Genomic DNA, 19,322 nt, shown 5'->3' with positions numbered 1-19,322 from the left:
TAATTTAGCGTAGTTTGCCCTGAATTCAGCTTTGATAGCGACACCTTACATTTATGTTCCCTCGTGTGCACTACAATGAAACAAACCCATATGTGTCTAAGAGCAAGAGCAGGGTGTGCGCCTCTGATGACAATATACTGCATAAAAAGGGAGCTACATAAAAAGAACCACTGACAAAACACAGTGCTTTGCAAAACATGCATGAAATATAATAATTTTTGATAACTGTTGAGTACAATCAGGCTATGAAAGCACTCTAACGGAGATACTAGCAGTTGGTGAAGTGCGACCCAAAAGTAAACAACTGAGAGTCACTGTAGCCCTTGATAGCTGTGCTTCATATGACAGGAAGAGCTAAAGGTGAAAGGAAATTACTGGTGGGTTACATGGTTATAAAGGAGGGCTTAAGTGGTTAAAAGCTCGACCCAAGATACAACATCCCAGGCAATGTTCCCTCTAAGCTGCGCGCGTGCGCAATTGCGCACTGCTGGCACGGTCTCTGCGCACAGAAAATCTGCGTTGCGCGCAAAAAAAATCTAACCTGAATTGCAATTAAAATTAAAACTTTAACAATTCTGTTTTGCAGTGTTAGTCAGTAAGTGACTGGCTGCTGGGATTAGAACGATGCCACCTTATCCCATAGTGCAGCCAATGATGCGATTCACAATCGTATATACGCAGCTAATCAACGTCATTGACAGGCTATGACAGCGTCCTTATGCACGTCAATGACAACGTGTACAACCATTGGAGATGTGAGCAGGACAGACGGAACAATTGACGGAAAAAGTGTGGACTTTATACCAGTTTTTAAATTGTGTTGACAGGCCACGTAAAACCAGAGTTATCATAAAAAAATATATGCAATGTTTGTTTTTGCTGAATACTATCGTTGTTTATATTTACTTCGGGAAGAAACGGTTAAACGGCGTTTTATAAGGAAAACGCTCGAAGGCGCTCTCCGCCTGGGCGGGGGGAGGGCGGGGGAGTGACGTCGGTGTTTTGAGATGTGAGAGATTTGCGACGTTTAGTATGGGCAGAAATCTGTGCCATCAGAAACTGAATTTGAATAAGTTAAATTTGAATTTGAATTGCTCAGATTGAATCTGAATTGTAACTTGAATAAATGCTTTTAAAAACTGAATATGAATTAGCCTAATTTGAAATTCAATTTATTGGTTTGAAAATGATCATCACTAAACTGAAATTGAATTTTATAGTTTGAAAATGAATTCATTTGCTTTGAAACCGTATTTTATCCTTTAAAAATTTAGCTCTTGAATAATTTCAGATTCACTTCTCACCATTCAGTTTCAGTTCTACAATTGACCCTGTGCACGAGAAAATGCTAACTTCCTGGTTTGAGACCGGATGTGGGGTTGTACATTTCCGGTAGCTTTACTTTGCGGTCAATCGCTACTGCAAAGATATACTCCAAAATCATGTCCAAAACTCGAAAACGGAAAGATCGCGTTAAGTTACAAAGAGCAGAAGGTGGGAACACTCACCACTGTTGTGTCACAGAAAATCTAATGATCACTTTTGACGTTTAAAGAGTTTAGATCGATCAGTTGTTTACATCACTCAACACAAGCAGAACTGCATCACTGCAGCAGAAGACACATTTCACATTCAGAAGCACATCTCTGTATAGTGACTGGTCTTATGATTTAAACAGGCAAATGTTCAGCATTCAAACTACAGGTGAAGAATAGTCAAACCAGATGTTTCCCCCATTATGTTGATATCAGCTAGTCAAGTACACACCTACACAGCATGTTAACAAACCGTGAAAAAAGCCACACAAAAAATGAATGATTGCTGGTAACGGTTTCTATACATTAGTATGTACGAAGAGTATGTTGTGACTTACCTTAAAAATTACAGTGGTCCCTCGCTAATAACGCGGTTCACCTTTCACCTCGCTGTTTCGCAGATTTTTTAGTGCAAGTTTGCATGCTTATTTTTTTTTTTTACGTCACATTGTGTCCTGCGTCCTGATCGCTGCAGACGATCTCCTCCGTGACGTCTCTCATGTACAGTACAGAATCGCTGCATCGATCGCTAGCAGTGTGACTCTGAAGTGCAGTACTGTATGTCCACAATGTCCAGGAAACGTTTTGCACCGTCAAAAAATAAAATTGGCTACTTGATTTCACCTATCGCTGGTTATTTTTAGAACATAACACCCGCGATAAACGAGGGACAGCTGAGAAATATAACATTTGAATCCCTTTTCTCTTTTGCCCTGAGGTGCAGGGAAAAAATATCAACAAGTCGATGAACATCATTTACAGATATATTGGGTAAATGCCCAAGACATCTATAGAAATGTAAATCGCCGCTTGATTCATTCATTTGCTTAACTTGTTTTGGACCATAAACCAGGCACGAATAGGACAACGGAAACAAAGCTCCCCACAGGAGTTTCCGCACCGGAAGTAGCATATCCTAACGTGCACACAGTCAATTCAATTTTAGTTCTAAAATTCAGTTTTTTGGGACTTACATCCGGTTCTGGTTCAAGAGTAATCAAGTGCAGATTAATAGAACTACGTTTTACTAGCGGACCGAAAGTGTTACTGACGGGAATCTACAGCGTCTTGAGCTGAATTAAGACTTCAGAAGTCATTCGTCATGTGGAATGACCAGCGGATAAACTCTCAGGTTGGTAATAAATGTATTACATGTATAAGAACAAGCGTCATGTTAACAAATGATAGCCGTACAGTAACTTTTATGCTTATTGTAGCTGTTAGCTCAAAACGCTAATTTAGCGTAGTTTGCCCTGAATTCAGCTTTGACAAACAAATATGATCGACTGTTTCTAGTAGAATTCCAAAGTTGTCATCTTGTACCCTGTCAGAGCCCTGTATGCTTGCAGAGACCCCTACAGTAGGGAAACATGCAAAACGATGTCCAAACCTTTGTATTTCAGCTTTATTTATGTCTTACACAGCATCCCAACTCTTTAGCTAACTTGATAACTTTAGCTAAAGTGAATAGTTAGTGTAATTCATTAGTGCAGCATTACTGGATCACATCTGTTTGAAGTGATATGATATGTGACTGTCACTGTGTTTAACTACCATAATAATTCTTAGGGTACTGAGTGCATGCTTAACTAGTTTTTTTTTTTTTTTAACATACTGCTCCATTGCTATGTTTGACAGGCTGAAGTTGTCGGGTCACCTCCTAAATCGACCATCTTTTACAGGTGTTTTGTGCCAGAAATGGAGTGTCCACTGAAGACTGAAGACACTGAATCTCTACGCCTTGCCATTGATCCCTCTTGTGCCTTCATCTAGACAAGAGACAAACTTAACCACTCTCACATGCTCTGTACCTACATCACCTTCCCTGACAGTTGTAGCTTGGCTTATCTGAGGGTGAAATTATAAGAATGTGTTATTTTGCAAAGTGCTCTCTAGGGTTCCTAAATAAAATATGGCATTGAGGTCATTTCTTTTGAATTAATCCCTTCTTCTGAAATATAAGAACCTCTCCTGGTTTTAATGGCACTTTGGATTTCCTGACTTTCTGTTCCACTCCCAACCCCAAATAGATGCTGACAAGCTGACACAGTAACATGGAAGAGGGAAAGAAGTTGGAAAGGACTACTACAAATAAACCTAATGCCTAAAAATGTAAAATAATAATAATAATAATAATAATAATAATAATAATAAAGGCAAAAGATGAAGTAACAAGTTTTTAGTTTCTTGGTTATTCCAAATGATCATCTAGATGTCTGTGACATGTGATGACAAACACCATAATGGAAGACCTTTGTCATCACATGCTTAAACTCATCATATATTTTTGCATATGCTGAACAGGCAGTCAGACATGCTGTAACTGTTGAGTAGAAAACTGCATGAACACCATACGGCAGGGGTCTCAAACTCCAGTCCTCGAGGTCCGCTGTCCTGCAACCTTTCCATGTGTCCCTGTTGCAACACACCAAGTAGGTCATTAGGAAGACTATAGAACTTGACTGCATGTTGAGTTGGCAATTCAGCCATTTGATTCATGTTACAGCAGCTCATGAGTGAATGAACATGGTGCAATAAAAGTATTTTTAGAAGTATGTGTTTCCAAATACATACATTTACTTAAATTTACTTGAGTAGGATCAGGGGTTGCCACCTCAGCATGCAGTCAAGTTCTATACTCTTGCTAATGACCTACTAATTGTATTCAGGTGTGTTGCACCAGGGACACATGGAAAAGTTGCATGACACTGGCCCTTGAGGACTGGAGTTTGAGACCCCTGTCATATGGAATATGACAGGTGTGGTTGAACTGCATGAAGACTCTGAAGTTTCTCTTCTCTTCTGGCAGGACAGGAATGTGGCCTTGTCCTGTGAGCCACCGTAAGGATGTACTTAGAGTAGAACTGGACTGTCACCGGCCTCAGGCTCTTCACCTTTTCAAAGACAAAGCAGTCATTTAGATAAAATATTAGATATTGTTTACCTGTAAATGCACAAAGTAAATTTAGAAATGTAATTATTGTCAAGAGTGAACAAGCACTGATAGTGTAATCTACAGCTGTGGCCAAACGTTTAGAGAATGAGAAGTGTTGTTTGTTTATTTACAAAGTTTGCTGTTTCAGTGATAGTTGTATATCATATTATATCACTTCAAACAGAGATGATCCAGTAATGCTGCACTAATGAATTAGACTAACTATTCACTTTAGCTAAAGTTATTAAGTTAGCTAAAGAGTTGGGATGCTGTGTAAGACATAAATAAAGCTGAAATACAAAGGTTTGGACACCGTTTTGCATGTTTCCCTACTGTAGGGGTCTCTGCAAGCATACAGAGGGGGTACTCTGAGAGGGTACAAGATGACAACTTTGGAATTCTACTAGAAACAGTCGATCATATTTGTTTGTCAAAGCTGAATTCAGGGCAAACTACGCTAAATTAGCGTTTTTAGCTAACAGCTACAATAAGCATAAAAGTTACTGTACGGCTATCATTTGTTAACATGATCTTGTTCTTATACATGTAATACATTTATTACCAACCTGAGAGTTTATCCGCTGGTCATTCCACATGACGAATGACTTCTGAAGTCTTAATTCAGCTCAAGACGCTGTAGATTCCCGTCAGTAACACTTTCGGTCCGCTAGTAAAACGTAGTTCTATTAATCTGCACTCACTTGATTACTCTTGAACCAGAACCGGATGTAAGTCCCAAAAAACTGAATTTTAGAACTAAAATTGAATTGACTGTGTGCACGTTAGGATATGCTACTTCCGGTGCGGAAACTCCTGTGGGGAGCTTTGTTTCCGTTGTCCTATTCGTGCCTGGTTTATGGTCCAAAACAAGTTAAGCAAATGAATGAATCAAGCGGCGATTTACATTTCTATAGATGTCTTGGGCATTTACCCAATATATCTGTAAATGATGTTCATCGACTTGTTGATATTTTTTCCCTGCACCTCAGGGCAAAAGAGAAAAGGGATTCAAATGTTATATTTCTCAGCTGTCCCTCGTTTATCGCGGGTGTTATGTTCTAAAAATAACCAGCGATAGGTGAAATCAAGTAGCCAATTTTATTTTTTGACGGTGCAAAACGTTTCCTGGACATTGTGGACATACAGTACTGCACTTCAGAGTCACACTGCTAGCGATCGATGCAGCGATTCTGTACTGTACATGAGAGACGTCACGGAGGAGATCGTCTGCAGCGATCAGGACGCAGGACACAATGTGACGTAAAAAAAAAAAATAAGCATGCAAACTTGCACTAAAAAATCTGCGAAACAGCGAGGTGAAAGGTGAACCGCGTTATTAGCGAGGGACCACTGTAATTTTTAAGGTAAGTCACAACATACTCTTCGTAAATACTAATGTATAGAAACCCTTACCAGCAATCATTCATTTTTTGTGTGGCTTTTTTCACGGTTTGTTAACATGCTGTGTAGGTGTGTACTTGACTAGCTGATATCAACATAATGGGGGAAACATCTGGTTTGACTATTCTTCACCTGTAGTTTGAATGCTGAACATTTGCCTGTTTAAATCATGAGACCAGTCACTATACAGAGATGTGCTTCTGAATGTGAAATGTGTCTTCTGCTGCAGTGATGCAGTTCTGCTTGTGTTGAGTGATGTAAACAACTGATCGATCTAAACTCTTTAAACGTCAAAAGTGATCATTAGATTTTCTGTGACACAACAGCGGTGAGTGTTCCCACCTTCTGCTCTTTGTAACTTAACGCGATCTTTCCGTTTTCGAGTTTTGGACATGATTTTGGAGTATATCTTTGCAGTAGCGATTGACCGCAAAGTAAAGCTACCGGAAATGTACAACCCCACATCCGGTCTCAAACCAGGAAGTTAGCATTTTCTCGTGCACAGGGTCAATTGTAGAACTGAAACTGAATGGTGAGAAGTGAATCTGAAATTATTCAAGAGCTAAATTTTTAAAGGATAAAATACGGTTTCAAAGCAAATGAATTCATTTTCAAACTATAAAATTCAATTTCAGTTTAGTGATGATCATTTTCAAACCAATAAATTGAATTTCAAATTAGGCTAATTCATTTTCAGTTTTTAAAAGCATTTATTCTAGTTACAATTCAGATTCAATCTGAGCAATTCAAATTCAAATTTAACTTATTCAAATTCAGTTTCTGATGGCACAGATTTCTGCCCATACTAAACGTCGCAAATCTCTCACATCTCAAAACACCGCCGTCACTCCCCCGCCCTCCCCCCGCCCAGGCGGAGAGCGCCTTCGAGCGTTTTCCTTATAAAACGCCGTTTAACCGTTTCTTCCCGAAGTAAATATAAACAACGATAGTATTCAGCAAAAACAAACATTGCATATATTTTTTTATGATAACTCTGGTTTTACGTGGCCTGTCAACACAATTTAAAAACTGGTATAAAGTCCACACTTTTTCCGTCAATTGTTCCGTCTGTCCTGCTCACATCTCCAATGGTTGTACACGTTGTCATTGACGTGCATAAGGACGCTGTCATAGCCTGTCAATGACGTTGATTAGCTGCGTATATACGATTGTGAATCGCATCATTGGCTGCACTATGGGATAAGGTGGCATCGTTCTAATCCCAGCAGCCAGTCACTTACTGACTAACACTGCAAAACAGAATTGTTAAAGTTTTAATTTTAATTGCAATTCAGGTTAGATTTTTTTTGGTTTCTGTGCGCAGAGACCGTGCCAGCAGTGCGCAATTGCGCACGCGCGCAGCTTAGAGGGAACATTGCCTGGGATGTTGTATCTTGGGTCGAGCTTTTAACCACTTAAGCCCTCCTTTATAACCATGTAACCCACCAGTAATTTCCTTTCACCTTTAGCTCTTCCTGTCATATGAAGCACAGCTATCAAGGGCTACAGTGACTCTCAGTTGTTTACTTTTGGGTCGCACTTCACCAACTGCTAGTATCTCCGTTAGAGTGCTTTCATAGCCTGATTGTACTCAACAGTTATCAAAAATTATTATATTTCATGCATGTTTTGCAAAGCACTGTGTTTTGTCAGTGGTTCTTTTTATGTAGCTCCCTTTTTATGCAGTATATTGTCATCAGAGGCGCACACCCTGCTCTTGCTCTTAGACACATATGGGTTTGTTTCATTGTAGTGCACACGAGGGAACATAAATGTAAGGTGTCGCTATATCAAAGATATTACCATATGACACTTTTATATCGTGCCAAAATGCATACTGGTATTCTCATGGCTATGATATGGCACAGCACTAACACAGACTGTTTCACAACCTAAAGCTGCTCTCAAAGACGAGCATGACTCGTACATGCTGCTGCATCCTCATACAGCTGCAAAACGTGAAGTAGTTTTTTGGTTTGGACTCATATAGTGTAACTACTAATAAAGCAAAAGCAGATATTCAGTTCTCACAATCCACCAACTGTGGTGCACTTCTGCCAAGCAACCAGAGACAGCTGAGTAAAAGCAGCGCAGATGATAAATAGTTGTCTATGCACACAGACCGCCCATAATATGCTGTGACAGCATTCGCTATTGTGTTGTGTGGGTGTACCTTGGAGTGTACATACTGTATACTATTACTGGAATATTCACTAAAACAAATGCATATTTTATATGCAAAAATGCACTCAAGTTTTCCTGATTATACCATTATTCAATATGTTTTGCAGCAGAATCTACATTACAGCTGAAATCCATTTACATACATTTACTCTGAAGTCAACGGGGTCTGAAAGAACAGCATCTCATGAAGACGGTTCATTGACCCTATACAAAAAAAAAAAAACTTGCTGAGTTGAACTGGCAAAACACACTGTACCTAATAAAACAATAATGTTACAGCTGTGTCAACTAACTGCATGACAAGATCCTGTCATCATGAAAATCCAGTGTTTCTGCATACTCAATAAATTGGACAATGTCACAAGAGTCCAATCTGCATATTAGGAGGAAAACCAGGTGAGGGTGGAAGCACAAGAGCTGCCTATAAAAAACAAAAACAACATGATACCTGTGAAGCTGAACCAAAGTAGCCAGATTAAGTCCATCCTAAGTGTGTGTTTGTGTATGTTTTAGGATGTAAGGAGGTGTTTTGGGAGCTCTCACTGTAGTATGCGTTAATCCGTTTATTACACGTCTCAAAGTGATATTCACAGTGCTCCGCTCAGCACAAGGCCTCTAGCGCAGATTATGCCCGCTCCACAAACACAAAAAAACATCAATAATGCACAGGCACACACACTCAGAGTCAGTTTCTGATATACAAAACCACACTGACACACTTCCTCTTTCTTTTCACACGCATACTCACATTAAGCAGCACATTAAGGCTGGATACCCAACATGCTGTCAAAGCTAAAGTCGTTCTGCTGCTAACGATCCATTACACACTCCACATATCCGACAGCGAGAGGCATTGATGCAGTACCAAAAAAAAAGAGGGATTACCCCCTGTCGTGGCCACTGGATTGGTAGTGGTGTGTGAGAAAGTGTAAGGGGTGAGATTCTAAGGTGGCCATGGTGAAAAGACACAGACACACAGTATGAAAACGGGAAGGTACGACACTTCACTGTTTGATTCGCACACTGGAGAAACTCACATTTGCCTTTCAGGATATCAACATCAAATGGACATTTGAACAACTGCCTAAGCATTTCTAGGTCAACTAACAACAAAAACATATACCCTCTTTATGATAAGCTCATCCTTGATGTGATCCTCGCACAAATACAATTGAAAGGCATGAGGGTAATCAAATTTAAGGATGTGTGTTACAAACCGTTTGGAAGCGGGATTACTGCATTCATCCTGACTTCCACTGTGTTCTGTACCAGTACCTGGAGTGCCTGCTTGGGATGGAATATTTAAGAAAGGTTAAGAATTAATGGTTTAAATCACTCTTGTAATTCATAATTCATTCAAACACTTACTGTATTATTTTCTATGATCATGATCTGTAAAATAATATACTGATCACAGATAGCTATATCATGTATATGTGATTGCATACATGAAGGTTTTTGGTCTGCGCTCTTGACCATGAGTCTTAGCTCCTGCTCCAGGCTGCTCAGAGCATGTGCAGTTGTGTCTATCTCCAGGTCAGGGTCCTCACAGCCCATCTGGTCCACATTACAGATCTCCATGATCTCTCTGGCTGCTTGGGACAATGGACAAAATACTGGCGAGAATTCTGAGTCCACTGTGGGAATAAAGAAACAGCGAGAAAAAGGAGGGGACAAGGAATGAGAGGTTTGGCAACGGACAGTGCGAAATAGTTAATGCATACTTGGTAGATAGCCTGAAAGCAGATATGGAATAAAAGCCAAACAGGGAAATGGGTAGAGAAACGCATAAGCTGTGAATAAGGAAGGATGGAATGATGATCATGAGGCTGTACAGTAAAAGGTATTTTCTGAAAACAGCTACAGAGAGAGTGAGTGTAAGAAGTAGATAAGAACAGGTGTAGAGGAAGAATGGAGAAGGTAAGAAGAAGATGGTATGTTGCTCAGGATTCAAGAAAAAAGGGTCGATCACAACTGTCAGTGGAATGAGTGGTGTCTCATCCCACTCCTGTGTGAGCCACATCAAATTGAATCAGATTGAACATCCATCTCCACCTGCTCACAGTAAATTACATTGAGGCCCCCACTGAGAAGCTATGATAGTGTGGGTGTGTATGTGTGGCTGCAGCACACTGATTCCTCATGCTGCGTGCTGTCTAACCAGTTTCAGCTTCAGTGTTAAATCTTTCAGTCTTTCAATCTTCCATTGTCTCCTCACCTAGCCCTCCCTCCACCCACTCTCAGTGCCTGCCTCTGTCTTTCAACTGGCACAGAACCTCCACTTAGTGCTTCACAACCACCTGCACTGTCAAACTAAGCAGCATGGGAAGAATGATGCATGCAGGGGAGTGCTTCTAACGCATGTGGACACACACATACCTCTAGACTCGATTTATTTCAATTTTAAAGCAGATGGCGCACACATATTTAGATTTCTGCTACTGATAAATCTCTGTGCCAGATTTAAAATGTATGAAGTGTAAAATGAAGAAGACTGAACTTTGATATCACTCAAGCGTTCCTTTGGAAGGTCAGATTTGAATAATTCCATTCTGCATGGACTGTATGTGGGATATGTTAATAGCCTTAAGACAAATTGAGATGTAATACCTAACATATGCATCTTTTTCATGTGATATATTATTATAATTGTACTGTAGGTATAACTGCTGTATGGAACACACTACAGTAAAGTATGGAGGGGAAAAAAGGAAACCAAATGCTGTGAACTTTAAAAAGAGTTCCCCACTTACAAACATGCTCAGGGGCACAATGCTATTTTAAAACATTAATTAATGGCACAAGGGAGCCAAAGCACAGATGTTTTGGCGAGAAGCCTTCTTCTGTGTGCTGTCAGACAGCACATTGGAGCGGCACACTGACAAAACAGCACAAGGAAGCACTCTGAGAGGGAACTTGCCGAAACATCAGTGCTTAGGTTCCCTTGTGAATTAAAAATACAGAAAAAATGTCGCACACTCATTTTGATAGAATAGTTAAATATGTTTCAAAGTTGTTTTTATTTATTGTTTTTAACTAACGTACTCCTCCAACTTAAGTTTAAGCATTCAATCTGACAAGACTATTAATTGAGTGTAGCTTATGTGGGCCTCAAGAGTTGGAACTCTTGGATAAGATTAATTTAAAAAAAGACTTATGAAAGCAGGTTTAAATACTTTGACAACATGGAAAGAAGTGAGTTAGGCAAAATAATACAGAGAACTGATCAACACCGAGAGGGAATTAGAAATCTCACTGAATAAAACAATTTACTCTCTGGTCTTTCAGGTTTCTATGTGTGCAAATATGCATCAGCATAAAGAGATTAATGCACTGTTTCGTGTATCTGTATGAAAGGATGTATTCCTGGATCAACCCACAGTCCTGCATGTGTACGTGCTCAGTATAAGTGGATAATATGTCTGTTCACAACCAGCACAAACATTGAAATAGTGTTTCTATATGCAGAGATATAGTGTATTAATTGTGTCCACAATAGAATTCTGTGTGTGTAAATAAATAAAAAGCACAAAGAACTCTGTGTACCTGAAAATCTTCACATAGACACAAACAAAATACTCACAAGCACTCATGACAGCGCAAATACACTTCCACTCACCAGATGTTCCCAGTTCATCTGCTGATACTTCTCCTGTCCTGGATGAGTGAATCTGAATTCCAGTTGGCTGCCTGTGGTTGTCCTTCATCACACCGAAAACCAGGTGTTCCTCATTTAAAGCTCTGAAGCTGCTGCTTAACCCATAACTTTGTAACCCTAAATGAGTTAAAGGAAAAGTTAAAGACGGGTCATAGCACACCTCACCCAGAACAGCCATGCATACAGGGAGTGCAGAATTATTAGGCAAATGAGTATTTTGCCCACATCATCCTCTTCATGCATGTTGTCTTACTCCAAGCTGTATAGGCTCGAAAGCCTACTACCAATTAAGCATATTAGGTGATGTGCATCTCTGTAATGAGAAGGGGTGTGGTCTAATGACATCAACACCCTATATCAGGTGTGCATAATTATTAGGCAACGTCCTTTCCTTTGGCAAAATGGGTCAAAAGAAGGACTTGACAGGCTCAGAAAAGTCAAAAATAGTGAGATATCTTGCAGAGGGATGCAGCAGCTTCTGAAGCTTGATCATCGAACAATCAAGCGTTTCATTCAAAATAGTCAACAGGGTCGCAAGAAGCATGTGGAAAAACCAAGCCGCAAAATAACTGCCCATGAACTGAGAAAAGTCAAGCGTGCAGCTGCCAAGATGCCACTTGCTACCAGTTTGGCCATATTTCAGAGCTGCAACATCACTGGAGTGCCCAAAAGCACAAGGTGTGCAATACTCAGAGACATGGCCAAGGTAAGAAAGGCTGAAAGACGACCACCACTGAACAAGACACACAAGCTGAAACGTCAAGACTGGGCCAAGAAATATCTCAAGACTGGTTTTTCTAAGGTTTTATGGACTGATGAAATGAGAGTGAGTCTTGATGGGCCAGATGGATGGGCCCGTTGCTGGATTGGTAAAGGGCAGAGAGCTCCAGTCCGACTCAGACGCCAGCAAGGTGGAGGTGGAGTACTGGTTTGGGCTGGTATCATCAAAGATGAGCTTGTGGGGCCTTTTCGGGTTGAGGATGGAGTCAAGCTCAACTCCCAGTCCTACTGCCAGTTTCTGGAAGACACCTTCTTCAAGCAGTGGTACAGGAAGAAGTCTGCATCCTTCAAGAAAAACATGATTTTCATGCAGGACAATGCTCCATCACACGCGTCCAAGTACTCCACAGCGTGGCTGGCAAGAAAGGGTATAAAAGAAGAAAAACTAATGACATGGCCACCTTGTTCACCTGATCTGAACCCCATTGAGAACCTGTGGTCCATCATCAAATGTGAGATTTACAAGGAAGGAAAACAGTACACCTCTCTGAACAGTGTCTGGGAGGCTGTGGTTGCTGCTGCACGCAATGTTGATGGTGAACAGATCAAAACACTGACAGAATCCATGGATGGCAGGCTTTTGAGTGTCCTTGCAAAGAAAGGTGGCTATATTGGTCGCTGATTTGTTTTTGTTTTGTTTTTGAATGTCAGAAATGTATATTTGTGAATGTGGAGATGTTATATTGGTTTCACTGGTGAAAATAAATAATTGAAATGGGTATATATTTGTTTTTTGTTAAGTTGCCTAATAATTATGCACAGTAATAGTCACCTGCACACACAGATATCCCCCTAAAATAGCTCAAACTAAAAACAAACTAAAAACTACTTCCAAAAACATTCAGCTTTGATATTAATGAGTTTTTTGGGTTCACTGAGAACATGGTTGTTGTTCAATAATAACATTATTCCTCAAAAATACAACTTGCCTAATAATTCTGCACTCCCTGTATATTGGATTCATAAAAATGCATACTTCTTGTTCTCTTGCAGTTGCTCTTTAAAAAAATATATCATCTCACACTTTCACATTCTGATATTGTCCTTTACATGCTTTTAAAAAGGACTCAGAATATCTGGATCCAAAATGTACAAAATACAAAGAGACAGATCATTCACTGTCACGCTGCTATCAGTTGGACATATAGCAGGCAATTGGAAACTGCAATGGATTTTCTTCGCTATCTAAGTCTAGTTTGTGACCTTTCTACAGCACTACCACATGGAAAAACATTTTGGCTATGACTGAATATGAATGCAGCAGACTATAAAACTTGCAAGATGACAAAACAAAATACAAATATTTATTTCATTTTTGTTTGATAATTAAAGTAAAACTATTTTACACTGTATTTGTTAAGTATACAAATCACTGTAATCATCAATAGTTCATAAAATGTGGTATTTCAAAGGTACTTAGTAGTAGTTCATAATAACAAAAGGATGCTGAATCAATTTTAGGATTTTTATGAGATGTTATTCCACAAATATTGTCACATACACACGAATGAGCCCCTTCAAAGGCTTCTGCAGATTTAAATACTCATTCAAGTTAACAGAGCTGACAAAACAAGGTAAAAAGAAACACACACACACACGGCTGTAAGGAGATAACATACTCTATTAGCCTAAGTGACTTATATAGATTAATTCAAGTAAATTAATTTGATAAAATAATCCATTTGTCTATTTATCAGCAGAAACTGTACTAAACAAATATTGCTTAACAAGCTGCTCAACCAGTCCTGACAGCTGCAATGCAATTACTGCTGTTTTCAGCTCTCTCTCCTGTGGTCAGCTAATTAATTAATTGATTAATACTACTGACTGGAGAACATACTTACTACTCAAAATCAGCTGAAAATAAATAAGAGGGAAAGGGCGAGCAGTCGCATAACAGTTTGTCATCTCGAAAGAAAATGGAAAAGGCTGAAGCTAGTTTGGAAAACACACATAGATTTAAAGGGACCATTCTACATGTGTGGTGTGCGTGCGTGTGTGCGCGCATATGTGTGTGGGTCATTATCCTTCCTATTTGCCTGCCTGACTCTCTCTGTCTTTCCTTTTGTTGGACTCGATGCACATTTTGACAGAAACTGCACACTAACAACCTAATTTTCTGACTGATGAGGTGACAGGGAGTACGGAAAAAGGGACAGCAGGGTGAAACTGTAGAGCAGCAGACATATAAAACCTGTTGGATTGCAGTCTTGCCAACGAAAAAAAGGAAAGAAGATAAAAACAGAATAGACAGATGGAGGGATGGAAGGACATAAATGAGTGTGAAGTGTTGTCAAGGTGATATTCCTCCTTTCTAACCTTTCTCTCTCATTAACTTTGGAGGTTTAACGATGGTGGCAGAGACAGAGCGGGTTTTGACGAGAGGTTGGCTGCATGGTGCGAGGAGGCTAGCGGTGCCCTTGTGGGAGTCTCTCACCGTCAACCCTATTCATTTAACGCAGGCTCGACAATGAAACTGCGGAGAGTTGGCCGTTTACGCTTCATGAAGGAAAATGTTGATGGGGTCATTCTGGAATAAGCAAACAATGCTTGCTGAAAAACACTGACTCCTGTTTGAAATGCAAGTATACAAGGTATACTAAGAACTATGTGATTTGATAAATGGCATTCAAGTACTGTATGTGGCTGCTAGACTTCCATATGTTATGATGTTCAGTGCGAGGGGCATAAACACATATCCAATTTACAAATTATTAGTTTTGAAGCATTTCAAATGTCCATTTTGCAATCACAAATAGAACATTAATGCTACGCTCAGAAGGCAGTTTTCTCAGTGGCTACAGCATGGTCTACCACCTGCAGTTAATGTGCAACATTCTTAAAGCCATTTTGTTACAGAAGGGAAGGTGTAACAAACAAGAAATAAACACCAAAAGCAGGAGATAAAAGTCCACATCATCTCCCAAAGGCAAATGACAGCGATAGGTAATAAGTAATATACTATTACATACAAACCTTACTGCATACCATGACTATGCAACCATAACTAGTTAGCCACCATATTAAAACCACCTGATTAATACTCAGTAGATTGTCTTGGTTCCACCAAAACACCTCTGTCCTGTTAAGGGGAGGTCTTGGGGTATCCTACAGAGTCTTGCATCATTACACTGGCAGACGATAATTTGGTTCCTCTGGGTTGTGGTTTGTTACCTCTGTTGGTGTAGAATCTGATGAATCAATGCCATGACCATTTCACTGTGTTCCTTGAGTGATTATGGGAGAGTTTTTCTAGTGTGATGAGCCACATTGTCCTGCTGGAGGCCAATGCCGGTGTGTATTGATGTCATTGTGAGGGGCCCAACAGTTCTAAGGTGGGTGGGATACATGTTACAGTAACAACTACATAAATACCCAGTTCCATAGTACCCCAGCAGGAAAATACATTGTCAAAAAATACAAGAGATGATCACTTCACTTGTCAGTAGTTTTAATATTGTGGCTGTGTGTATTTGAACAGGATCATACACTTTAATTTCATTTGGATGTAACATTATCACAATACGTAACCTTTTTTAGCTTTCTGTGTTTTAAAGTTCCTCTTAAACTAAAGTAAAATTTCTGTGATGTGTCAAGGATGCAGGCTTTATTACTACTTTGTGACTTGTGAGTCTTTTGTGATGAAATATCGACATTTTAGGCAGGTAGAATTAGGCGTGAGCCTGTGTTTTCCTAAAGTTAAGAAAAGTGAGGAGCTAAATATAGGTAGAAAGAAGCACAGAGGTTACAAAGCATTTGAAAGCAAAGGCTTGCACACACTCACATACAACACAAAACAAAACGGCATCACAGGAAAGCTCCCTTTGGACCCACCAGCAGTAAATTATCAGTGTTGTCCCCAATCTCTCGTTTTTCACCAAGCAGCCAGCACTCCTCTGGGTTTAAAACTCATTTTCGTGTGTCTTGTAAGCTCTACATTTTTACATATTTGTTCTAAATCCTATTATGAGGCCTTAGTGACATGAATAACTCTCGCAAATTGGAAAGTATCTCCAGGCAAAAGCTGGACACAGAGGTAATCTTCACAATCTAATCTCATGAAGCACAATAGCAGCAACCACACTTTCTGATGTCGTTTAAAGGAAAAACAGGATGGCAATTGAAGAAATTGAAGCATAAAATCTCAAGCACACTATTCATACACATTAAAAGACTTTCCCTTTTTAACCTACCTGTTGGGTCTGAATCACGCAGTGGAGACTGGCATGTGTGAAGTGGGTCACAGTGTGCATGTTCTGGTGTCTCAGGTTGACCGGCAATCATATCCAAACCTAGAGGCGAAAACCCATGCAGATCACAGAAATGCTCTGATCCAGACCCAGCACTCTGGTTGTGCATTACCTGAGGGTATACACAAACAGATGGAGGAACACAGGAGAAGGGGGGATGGAAGGAGGAAGGGGGGAAGCAGTAAAAAGGGGAATGACAAAATGAAAACAGTGAGAAAAAACAGGTCATGTTAGGATGAGATAGTAAGTTGATACACGCAGAGACATGGAAAGAGAGTAACGTACAGTGGAATACAAAATAAAAGCTTGCTCTTAAAACTATCTGTGAATACAGTCCTTCCTGAATCAGTCCAAAAAGATAAAACAAGAGAGCAAACAATATTAATTTAACTTCAAGCTAGGTAAGCATGTTAAATTTGTATTTTTCTGTTTAGAATGTGCAAATACATATAAATGAGCTAGCTACTGTTCCCTCTCTCATCCAAACTTGATGAATTGATTTTTAATTAACCCTTGGAGCTGGCGAGAGCATCTCACAATAGTGTGGTGGGTTCGCTGTCGTCCCTTTGCAAGTGTCGTCCTGTGAGACAGAAGAAAATGTGGAAGCTCTGTTTAGATAAGATTAGATCTGATGCATTAGCATGCTAGCCTTGCAAGACATTGCAGATGGGCTGGGAGAGTATAGAAAGAAAGGCATGTGGGAATAGTGCCACACAGAGCAAGAAATGAGCAAGGATGGAGAATGACAAGAGGAAGACGGGGTAAAAGAAAGGAGAGGCAACACAACACAAAGAAACAGCAAGAGACCAAATACAATGATAGTGTGCTGCAAAAAAGGAAGAAAAAAAACCTTGAGATCTCTTTGTGCAGACCAATAGCTCCTCATAATAAGAAGGATGATGACTAGCTGCCTGAACTATAAAACTAGCCAACTGTTAGTAAAGTTAAAATAAAAGAAAAGGGCAGAAGGAAAGAAAAAGATTGAACAAAGGAAAGAGACAGAGAGAAAAACATACACAGAGGACCAAAGAGGTGGGTCCAGAGAGAGGGAGTGAGAAAAAGACAGAAATACCATCTAATCATTTTATGAGCAGTTTGATTCAGGTCCAGAGGCCACAGATAACCACCACCTTTACAATCATGAGCCTCATTTTATTCCAGCTTTTTAATAAAGCACTACCCTCCTTATTTTTTTTTCATTCCTCTGTCACAGTATAAAGGATTCATACCATTAAATGGCTGATAAGTCATTTGGGACCATTCAAGCACTGCCTTTTTAATCCACTCTGTTACTCTTTTCTTCCCTCAATGGTTTGCACCTTTAACACCACAGCTTTAGATGTCTCTGAGCTATAGATGAATAATGTAAAGTAATTAGTGTGATACAAATGTTATCTAATAGATCAGGTCAGCTACAATAAGAAACTCTAACTGTATGTCGCTGAAGCCTTCTCATTCAGTGCAGTGATTATGTCTAGTGTAATGAACTTCAAAAAGTTTTATTACTCAGCTTCAAGATATTTCCCAGATAAAGTTCAGTGGATGACTAGAATGACTCATTTGTTAATTCAATCAGTTATTTGTCAGCAATGAACCACTTATGCGAAGCAAAGGAGGTCATACAAGATTACTCATTTTGTGCAGTAAAAATCTCTGTGCGGCTAAAATGAGAGATATGCACCTCTGCATCAAAAACTTCTCACTTAATATTGTGGCTGAAAAATGTCTCAGTTAAGGTCATTATTGGACAATTTAAATGAGTCACACAGAAACAATGGTCGCAAATAGAATGGTTAAAAAGTTAATAGGTTAAGGTTCAAGTTACACCAGCAATAAAGACAAATCTCTTTTGTATTCGTTCCTGATTGTCAATTTGGCAGCCACTTACGAAGTTCAGCCATTTGCAATTTGCATAATATTCCTTCATTAGGAGAAGACTGATTCAGAGAAAATAATGCAATGACAGCTCTGTAATCCAAGGCTCCCTCTTTCAAGAACCAAAAGCAACTGGGAATACAGTAATATGTTACCATGGATAGTTCTGGCAGCTCTTCTGACTTATCAGTCTGCATGTCTTTTGTTGTTTCTGTCTCTGCAGGAACAAAGGAATCTTCTAGATGAGATATGGCAGGATTCTCTTCTCTGGAGCTCCCTCTCATTAAACGCCCTTGCATCTGTGAATCTTCATCTGAGGTATCTTCTTCAAGTGGATCCAGACCCAGGCTATCACTGGACATATCATCGCCACTGTCTTCAGGCGAAAATCCAGGAATACATGTTTAGAGAATGAAAGGTTTATTTTAAGTTATGATTACAATAAGTTGTTTGTTGTTTCATAGACTATGATTGTTGACTTTGATCTAAAATGCTATGGCATTATTATTATTATTATTATTACAGAATTATTGTCATCCAAACAATGTTGGACTAAAAACTGTTTATTATGACTCAAACCACAGCAGCAGGATTTTCATCTCTATGATGCAATGAAAACTACAACAGCCCTTTCACATGGCACTGCTCTGGCTGCTGCATTCTGGTTGTAATATGTCATTTTTAAGAGCACTCATAGTCTTTAC

At 39.6% G+C, this 19,322-nt stretch overlaps 1 protein-coding gene across 3 annotated transcripts in view; it reads right to left on the bottom strand.

Moving 5' to 3' along the window:
• LOC113036767 (zinc finger, B-box domain containing) overlaps positions 1 to 19,322 on the bottom strand; it is a 33,466-nt gene that overhangs the window by 3,039 nt on the left and 11,105 nt on the right. The window contains exons 7-12 of one of the 3 annotated variants that reach the window (XM_026193240.2): positions 18,774 to 18,994; positions 17,255 to 17,323; positions 16,687 to 16,855; positions 11,675 to 11,830; positions 9,504 to 9,692; positions 9,273 to 9,342 (exon numbers count right to left, since the gene is read on the bottom strand). In XM_026193240.2, coding sequence (XP_026049025.2) covers positions 9,273 to 9,342; positions 9,504 to 9,692; positions 11,675 to 11,830; positions 16,687 to 16,855; positions 17,255 to 17,323; positions 18,774 to 18,994 — 874 coding nt within the window. The remainder of the gene's footprint in view (positions 1 to 9,272; positions 9,343 to 9,503; positions 9,693 to 11,674; positions 11,831 to 16,686; positions 16,856 to 17,254; positions 17,324 to 18,773; positions 18,995 to 19,322) is intronic. The other 2 variants (XM_026193238.2, XM_080288535.1) reach the window with 2 other exon arrangements.

This window comes from Astatotilapia calliptera, chromosome 14, assembly GCF_964374335.1.
Source record: "Astatotilapia calliptera chromosome 14, fAstCal68.1, whole genome shotgun sequence".
NCBI lineage: Eukaryota > Metazoa > Chordata > Actinopteri > Cichliformes > Cichlidae > Astatotilapia > Astatotilapia calliptera.
The sequence above is the reverse complement of the archived record's forward strand: the minus strand, read 5'-3'. Positions and strand labels throughout refer to the sequence as shown.